Raw genomic sequence first — 9,447 nt, forward strand, 5'->3', positions numbered from 1 at the left:
TTCTTGAGTTTCATGTGTTTTGCAAATTATAACTTATATCTTGGGTATTCTAAGTTTCTGGGCTAATATCCACTTATCAGTGAGTACATATCATTTGTGTTCTTTTGTGATTGGGTTACCTCACTCAGGATAATGCCCTCCAGGTCCAACCATTTGCCTAGGAATTTCCTAAATTCATTCTTTTTAATAGCTGAGTAGTACTCCATTGTGTAAATGTACCATATTTTTTGTATCCATTCCTTTGTTGAGGGGCATCTGGGTTCTTTCCAGCTTCTGGCTATTATAAATAAGGCTGCTATGAACATAGTGGAGCATCAGTAAAGTATTTTAGTTAACCTAGTATATACATTTTTTTTTTTAGTATAGCACAAACTATTTGTGCTACACTTTTTCCGCTCACCCTTGTATGAAACCTTAGAAATCAGCTGTGTGTTTTATACTTACTACACAGCTCAAGCCCTGGGAGCCACAGAGTGCATGCTCAAAAGCCTGGCCCAGTACTTTAGTCTCAGCAGAACAGAAGAAGCAGCAGGAGATCATCATAGAACCAAAGACCAGACAGCGGAACCAACCCAAATCTCAGGTAGCAGCGCTGTGCAGGTTCCCTCCTTCCTTCCTGAGAGATGTTTATAAAACCAGCTTTTGGTGGTTTTGTTTTCGGAGACAGGATCTTACTACGTAGCCCAGGCTAACTTCAAACTCTTGATCTCCTGCCGTGAACTCCCAAGCACTGGTATTACATACACATACCACTGAAGCTGGGTCATCAGTGAGCGCCTTTAAACGACGTGGCCTTTGAGAGAGAACTATTTGGGCAGGGGCCCAGTTCGCTGCTAAAGCGAGTGCCTGGCATGTGTGAAGCCCTGCGTTGGAGCCTCTTCACAATGTTTTGAAAAAACTGAAAATGAATTTAATTCACAAGATTGAAATATTAAAATGAATTATACATAACGCTATAAGGTATTGTTTGCTCATACATTTACAATGAACAAACTGACTAAAAACAAAGATGCCCTAAACAAAATGATTAGCCGGTATTTTTATTTCTTCCCAAATGCCTCCTTCTTCTTATCTTACCCAACAAAGCAGAGTGGATAGAAGAACCTTCCTTTTCCTTGTATACCAGTACCCGCCCAAATCAAGCTTATCAAAGGATGGCTCCGCCAAGAAGCAAGCGCAATACAACCTTTGCACTCTGACAGACAGACACACCTCTCGTACCCTGATGATTGTAAAACAAAGGCTTTCTTCTTAACCTACAGGTGTATAAACCAGTGTCTCTCCATGTTTGTCTAAAGGGCTATCGTTCTTGAGTGAAACAGACCTTGCTCCCACAAACACCCCAGAGTGTTCAGCAGGGCAGATTATTAAAAGGCAGGCAGGTGGACAGTATCTGAGATAAACACTTCTCCATTCAGAACTTACCAGACAGACAAATCCAAAAGATAAGCTACATACTAATTTATGTTGGGGGGCTCATTCTCTGCCTGTGGCTCTGTCCATCAAAAAGGAGGCACGCCCTGCTCCAGCTGACCTGTCTGTCTTTCCTTGCTTGTAGAGGTCGTAGAGCGGTAGACACTTTTTTACTGGCATGTATTTTCGCCTACTCCAGAATACCATCGATTAATAATGGGATCTTAGAGCACAGCGTCTAACCTTCTCAGGTTGGCTTTTTCTACTTATTAACATGCAGGGAAGGTTCCCCTGTGCCGTCTGTGGGGGTGGGTAGCTCATTTCTCCTCTGTCCTTGAATGATACTGTATCAAGAGAGTATACCAGGATTCTTTATCCAGTCTCCTGCTGGGAGTCATCATGGCTTTCATATTGTCACAGACATTTGTGCACAGTAGATACAAACTTTCAGTTGGCTTGGGGAAATACCTAGAGGCTCCATCCCTGGGGTCACATGGTAAAAAGATAATTAGGTTCTTCAGAGGCTGAGGGCTGTCTTCCAGAGTGCCTGCACCATCTGCCTCATTTGGCCAGTGAGGATGGCAGAGTTCCTGTTGCTGCCCAGCCTTCGGTTCAATTTTGTGAGATTTGGAGACTTTAGGCATCCTATATTGTGTGGTGATATCTCATTGCTTTAATGTGAGTTCTCTCTCTCTCTCTCTCTAGGTTTTTTTTAAAGATGCTGATATTGAGATGCTTATTTATGTATTTATTTATTTCACATGAGTACACTGTAGCTGTCTTCAGACATACCAGAAGAGGGCATCAGATTCCATTACAGATGGCTGTGAGCCACCATGTAGTTGCTGGGAATTGAACTCAGGTCCTCTGGAAGAACAGCTGGTGCTCTTAACCCCTGAGCCATCTCTCCAGACCCTAATGTGGATTTTCTAATGACATGATGTTGCCTTTATTAGCTTACTTATTTGCTTTCAGACAGCTGTGCTGAAATTTGGAGAAATGTCTATTCAGATATTTTTGTCCAGTTTTAAGTTGAGATTGGTCTGTCTGTCTTCCTCCCTCCCTCCCTCCCTCCCCCCCCTCTCTCTCTCTCTTTCTTTCTTTCTCTGGATTTGAGGGATCTTGGTATAATTTGGATACAAATCCTTTATTGGATTATTTTCTAAATGTTTGTCCCAGCATACCACTTGTCTTTACACTTAACGCAGTCCCTGGCAGAGGAGTACATCCTACAAGAGCACTGCGTAGTTTTCTCTTATGTTTTGCTTTCAGTGTCACCTGTGAAAGGTTGTCAGAGAGCCATGGCCACCTCGCCCCGTTACCTTCTGACAGTGTCCCAGAGTTGCAGTTTACACTGATTTTTCTGAAGAATGGAAGGTCTGAGTTTACTTTTTAAAAAGTGGGTCTTCAGTTGTCTCCAACCCTTTAATATCATCTACCATCCAGTGTTCACCGCCTGATCTCATCTGCTACAGAATCTTAACACTAACCTTACAATGTAGGCTTTGGACTTTTCAGACTGAGAATTTGTAATGGGTTGTTGGTTTCTTGAATTATGCAATATCCATTTCTTGCTACCATTGTGTAATCTGACTTTTCTGTTTTTTTCAATCTCCTTACACATAACAAGTGCGTTTAAAGTCTGGACCTAACACTTTGGTATCAGAAGCCTTTGTGGGTCTCTATTCTTACTTGTGTAAGTAAGTAAGAATTTATCTCTGAATATGTGTTTCACTTGGTGTTTTTTGCTGTTTTGTACTGCCAGGGATTGAACCTGGGAACTTGTGCACACTAGATTAGTGCCACTGAGACACACCCTCAGTGTTAAGATGATGTTTTTAAAGATGCCTGTGGAATCCTTAAAGACATAGAATTACATCTGTTTCTTCCTGTAGCATTTCAGGTACCTGAATCCTGGAATTGCTTTATTATGACTTCAGTCCTTGCGACTTCCTGGATTGGGAAGTGTGTGTGTTTGTTTTAGTTACTGGTTTTTGTTAATTCCTTTGTTTCTAAGACAGGGTCAGGGTCTCACCAAGTAGCTCCAGCTGGTCTGGACTGGCTATGCAGACCTGGGTAACTCTGAATTTATGGCGATTCTCCTGCTCCTGCCTCCTGAGTGCTGGCAGTATAGGCTATGTTTTCTCACTATGTAGCCCAGGTTGGCCTGCTCCAGCCCCTGAGAGTTGGTATTTCAGGAAAGTGCCACCACACTGTGACACTGTGACTCTAGACCTGACAGGATCCACCTGACAGCGGACTCTCCTGTTTTACCTTTACGTGCCACCCAAGGCCTGGTCTCAACCCACGTCCTGACTCTAGTACCGGGAGTTTAGCAAGGACTTCGGCTCTTGCAGGACATGAATGAGCCCCATACCTCGGCCTGCCCCACTAAGCTGCCTATAACATTGTTCTGCCTCAAAGCTGTTTGTACCTGAGTGTTACACATAAAACATTAGATTTGTCTCTCCACATTTCTGGGGGCCTTTGGGCCTTGGTCTAGTAATCTATCCCTTACTAGCCCTGATGTATCTCCAGCTCCTTCCAGCACAGGCTTAAAAACCTGTAATCACATGTATGCATGTATGTATGTATGCATGCATATATGTATATATATATGTATCTCTCTATCTACCTATATATCTATCATCTATCCATCCATCCATCTATCCATCCATCCATCTATCCATCTGGGTGGGGACATGAACCACAGGGTGTGCCTGTGGAAGTCAGAGTTTGGGACTCCAGTCCAGTTTCTCTTTTCACCACATGAGTAGATGTTGGGGTTTGAACTCAGATTTGTATCCCAAGCACAGGCTTTAAGTTTTTTCAGTTGAACTTGACAGAGGAGGTGACCCTGGTCCCCTAGTATGTCATTTCTGACTGCAAGGTCCGAACAGGATCTTCCCATCCTATGAATGTCACATATTTTGTTCCAATGGTCCCAGCATAACTGATTTCATATCACACACACCCAGCTTACCACTATCACAACACCGAGACGAAGGCTGCCTCATATAAAGTTGTTCCTGCTTAGTAATTTGTTAAGGTGAATCACCATCTGCCCTGAGGCCTCTGATCACTGACGCCCAAATCTCATCATCTTACAAAGCATTAACAGTACCTTTGGTTTTCCCCACTTGTCTTCAATACATACAGTCCCTACAAGCCTACTTCTGTGTCTTTAATATATTTTACTTTGCCTTACCACTTTCTTGGTTTCAGGCCGATCTTTAGGCTTCCCAAATGTACATTATACAGGTGGATTATCGGCTATGGAGTATTTTACCGGTATATTTGTAATAAGATGATGTAACACTACTTTGGAGAATTTCATAGCCATTCTTAGGAATGATCTCTAGCACACTCCGGCGTACTAGGGTATTCTGTGTAAAAAGTAGTAACGGCTGTTACAATTTTCTTGTGCCTTGTCAACGTTAATACTTCTCCTTCTCTGACTGGCCACAGGAGGAATGGTCCCGGGAACACACTGGCTTTCTTTGTGGGAAACACGGTTATCTTATTACCTGAATGACGATCTACTTTGAAACTTCTGGGAGCAAAGAAAGACACAGATAGCTAAAGAAACATATATCTCCTCCTACAGCAGGGAACCTTCAAGACTGTAGATTCTATGGATTATCATCATCCCGGCCATTACTCAGGGACAACTGTCAGGATCCTCCAGATCTGACCATAATGCCCAGCTCAGCTCGCTTTGAAACATTAGCCACTTCCTCTTTCTTGAGACACCTCCTATTATTTATTCAACGCATGCCTTCCTTGCTGGAGTTCAAACTCTTAGTGCCAAAGATAATATGAATGATGCCTTCAATAAATATATGGCATGAAATAACATTTTATCAGTTTTCCACAATCCAAGAGCTATGTTAGAGGTATCTTCATAGCCCCAGGGGAAGTAAGCCTGTCTCTTCTCCCATGTTGTCATATGTCCTACATTCTGACTACATGGAGAACGAGTTTGCCCTAATTCTACCTTAGATAGCATGGCTCTGATCATTGTTATTACCCAGGGTTGGTCAGTTTCCTAGTGACTTGTGGTACTAAACATCTCTCTAATACGTAGCAAAGTGCTCCCTGATAATAAATGCACTTTCATTTATTCAGGACTAGTCACTCAAATACCTTCTCAGGACTATGCCATTTATTCTTGAGCCTCTGGGGTTTCCATCAGTAAAAATGTCATCAAAAGTTGCCCAAGGCAGCGGGGACAGCTCTAATTAGCAGTCATTGTAATTAGCAAAGAGCTCTGACCCAGCACACAGAATCAGTATGGGTGGTCTATCTGAACTTGTGGAAAACCTTTCCAAAGGTATTAACTCTTCTTGGCAAGACAGAAAGATAAGTTTGTAACTAGTTATCAAATTTTATTCCCGAGGACCTGTTTATTCTTCTGCTTTCTAGAAAGACCACTGTCTTAGTCATTGCCATTGTAAAACACCATGACCAAAAGCAACACGGGAAGGGAGGGGTTTGTTTCAGGTCACAATTTGAAGTCTATGATCCAGGGAAGGAAAGGTATAAGAACCTGGAGGCAGGAGATGATACAGAAGCCATGGAGGGACGCTGCTTCTTGGCTTGCTCTCATGGCTTGTTCAGCCTGCTTTCTTATAGAACTCAGGACCACCAGCTCAAGGGTGGTAACACCTACAATAGGCTGGGCCTTCCATATCAATTATGAATTAAGAAAATGTCCTACAGACTTGCCTACATACCAGTCTGATGGGGGCATTTTCTCAGCTGGCAGTCCCTCTTCCCAAATGACTCTAGCTTGTGTCAAGTTGACATAACTAGCCAAAACAGCTATGCCAACCACCGCAGCTATTCCACTCTTAGGCCATGAGCCAGCACCTGTTTCTTCTTGCTAACCTCCCTTTAGAGATCAACAGGCCAGAACTCCCTGGCATGCAGGTCTACAGGCTCAGTCATCTTCTGAGAGTGTAACAGTGGGTAGGAACATTGCCAACAGAGGGTAAGTAACATGCTGATCTTCCAGCAGGGCCAACACACTTAACTCAGGGTTGATTCAGGCTTAAATTTTAAATCAGAATGCAAGACTTAGTTCCTCGGTGGCCAGGAGTCACCCACAGGTTCCCGTGACAAGCTGGGATCGTACTGTGTACTAAGTCAGTGCTGATACCCAGTTCCACGCCAGCACTTACCTTGGGAGGTTTTCTTCACGATGAAAAGAAAAAAATTCAATAGCGCGGACACAGAAGGTTGTCAACACAATGGCCACATCAGAGGGAAACAATGAAAGAGAAAAAGAAAAGAAAAAAACAAAAAACAAATTCAGCAACTTTGCAATAGGATCTGGGAGGTCACATAAAGCTAGCTGCCTGTGGTGATCAAGCTCTCGATGCAGACGTGCATAGGGGCTGTTTCAAATGGTTTTAAGAAACGGTGGTGAAGGAGGCACTATAACCATCCTGCACAGAGCTGGGTTCTTTTAAACCAGCCTTACACGTTAATCTCCTTCCTGGCTCCCACCTTATTTCTTTGAGACAGGGTTTCATGTAATTCAGGCTGGCTTTGAACTGGGAGGATGACGTAGGATGACCTTGAACTTCTGACCTTCTTGTCTCTGTCACCTGATTGCTACAATTATAGGCAGGTACCACTAAAGCCGACTTTGTGATGCTGGGGACCAAACTTTGGGCTTCATGCGTGACAGCCAAGCACCCTATCACCTGAGCTACATTAGGGCCAAACCACCCTGGACATATCCAGTCTTGTCCACCCAACTAAGTTACATCCCCAAACCTAGATATAAACTTTCGTAAGCTAGTGTTGAAATATATACATATTTTCCACTGTTAGGCAAATATACTCTAATATACATGAAGGTACAGATTTTAACACATGGTTCTAGATAGCAAGTTTTACCTATTTCAACACTGAAAACGAACTTTCAAAACAAATTCTGCCCTCCTCCCAAAATCAACCACACAATAAGACTTTTGGTAAATATTAATTTTTTTTCAGTGCTGAAAAAAATCAAATCTAGAGGTTGGATTGATTATGTTAGGAAAAGAGTCTACCACTGAGCCTCCGCCCCAGATCTGCAATATTTGTTTTTGCGGGTTAACAATTCAGAAACGATTGAAATTATACTCAAAGGAAACATCAAAAAGCGAAGGTTCCAACGTAAGAAAACATGAGGTTGGCATACTTTGCAAATATTTTCCTTCCATGTGAAATTCGGGACCTGGATTTTGATTTCTAGGGTATGCGATCCTAGGCTTTCCTGATGTAATTGTTCTTGATGATACTCTTATAATAACTATTCATAAACGTGAAATAACTCCCGAGAAATGGGGCACTCACAGCAGTCAGAATCATGGGGCTCAGAAGACTCTGCTGCGGTGTGGTGGAGCACACCCTCCCTGTGCCCAGGTACAGAGAGGCAGTCAAGAGGCAGGGGGACTGACCGGCCCAAGCTTGAGACTAGCCTGGTCTACGTCAATTCCAGAGCGGCCAGGACTACACAGCAAGACTATGTCTCAAGAAGGGGAGAGGGCTTAATTAATGTAATTTAAATTCACTGAATTGTCTCCAGCACCAGGTTCAACGATCTCCATGGAACTTCGAGGGCCCCTTGAAACATCCAGAGCTCAGAGGCGGAGAAAGCCCATGGACTCAGACAGGTGGGCAGTTCCACACTTCTGAACGCAAGCAAAGAAAACCAAGACATTCCACCCGTGTGGAAGCAGAGGCAGCGTAGCCCTGGAACCCCATGAATTAGCCAGAAGGAAATCAGCCTGGACGCCTATGCCTACGACAGTGGGGATTCCACTTCTGACGTCTAGTCTTTTGTCTGGTCTAGCTGTTATGAGGCCGGTCTGAACCTATGAGCGAGTCCGCCCATCCAGACAAGACAGGCTGTGGGGATGTCACGCTAAAAACACACGGGTGTTTTTAATGCTAAGAAAGCCAGAAGTTTCATTTTCTACCCAAAGCTTGAGTTTTCTGCAGAGAACACTGGATGCAGCTGCTCTGTGCAGGGGCCATAAGGAGAGCTTTGTGCACTGTACTGTTGAGGAAACCTTTTTTTTTTTTTTTTTTTTTTTGCTGCTTTATTGTTTTGTTTTATTTTATTTTATGTTGTTTTATTTTATTTTTATGTTCTTTAAACCACTGCTTTATTTGACAAGGGAAAGTCACTCAGGTTATTTTAGGCCATCCCATGAAACACCATGTACCAAGCTAATACCATCAGTCCTGAGTATCCGTGGGGCTAGATCCTCAAATCCACGAATGCTCAATACATTATGTAAACTGGTACAGTGCTGGCATATAGCCTATACACATCCTCCTCCTACCGACTTAAACCCTCTCTAGACCACCTCACATCATAAGTGCTAGGTAAATAGGTGCTGCACTGAATCGTTAAGTGTCTACATGGTCAGTACAGGCTGTTGAATCTAGGGGACATAGACTCTACAGAGGACCAACCGCACAATGTCCCGTGTAACTACAGTGAACTACTGAACCCAATGAGGTGAGACGGGTGAAATGGAACCTCACGGAGTCCTCCAGGGTCATCCTAGCATGGCTCCCACTGCAGTCCCACAGCACTCATGGTTAGCAGCAAGGGATCCGTGTGCTGGTTTGCAGCCAGTTGTACTCACTTAGCTGGCCCAAACACCCCTCTCCTTCCTGCCTGCCTTCACTGATATTCCAAGAGGATATTTTTCATGCCTCTTGGGGAAAAAGAAAAAAAAAAACAATCCCATATTGTCCTTCTAGGTGCTTTGCAAAGTCCACTCCTGTCGCTTGGGAAGAGAAACTTATCTTGGAAAACCAACGTAAGCCGGGCTGATTCTGTCTATGCTGTGATGGAGAATGGCTTACCGATGAATGGACGCTGGGCACCAGGGCAAGGGGAGCCACACTCGCATGGGTGGCTACCCACTCGGACTCAGTGTCTGGTCTAGAAAACGGACTCCTTACAGAAGAAAACCATCTTCTCATACACCATATACGCTGAGCATTCTTTTTTTTTTTTTTTTT

General features: G+C 43.6%; 1 protein-coding gene across 3 annotated transcripts in view; it reads right to left on the reverse strand.

The window, feature by feature from the left end:
• Kif13a (kinesin family member 13A) overlaps nucleotides 1-9,447 on the reverse strand; it is a 181,939-nt gene that overhangs the window by 107,184 nt on the left and 65,308 nt on the right. For all 3 annotated transcript variants that reach the window (XM_029468210.1, XM_021179807.2, XM_029468211.1), the window contains exon 3: nucleotides 6,597-6,609. In XM_029468210.1, the coding sequence (XP_029324070.1) occupies nucleotides 6,597-6,609 (13 nt within the window). The remainder of the gene's footprint in view (nucleotides 1-6,596; nucleotides 6,610-9,447) is intronic.

Source organism: Mus caroli, chromosome 13 (genome assembly GCF_900094665.2).
Source record: "Mus caroli chromosome 13, CAROLI_EIJ_v1.1, whole genome shotgun sequence".
In the NCBI taxonomy this organism is placed as follows: domain Eukaryota; kingdom Metazoa; phylum Chordata; class Mammalia; order Rodentia; family Muridae; genus Mus; species Mus caroli.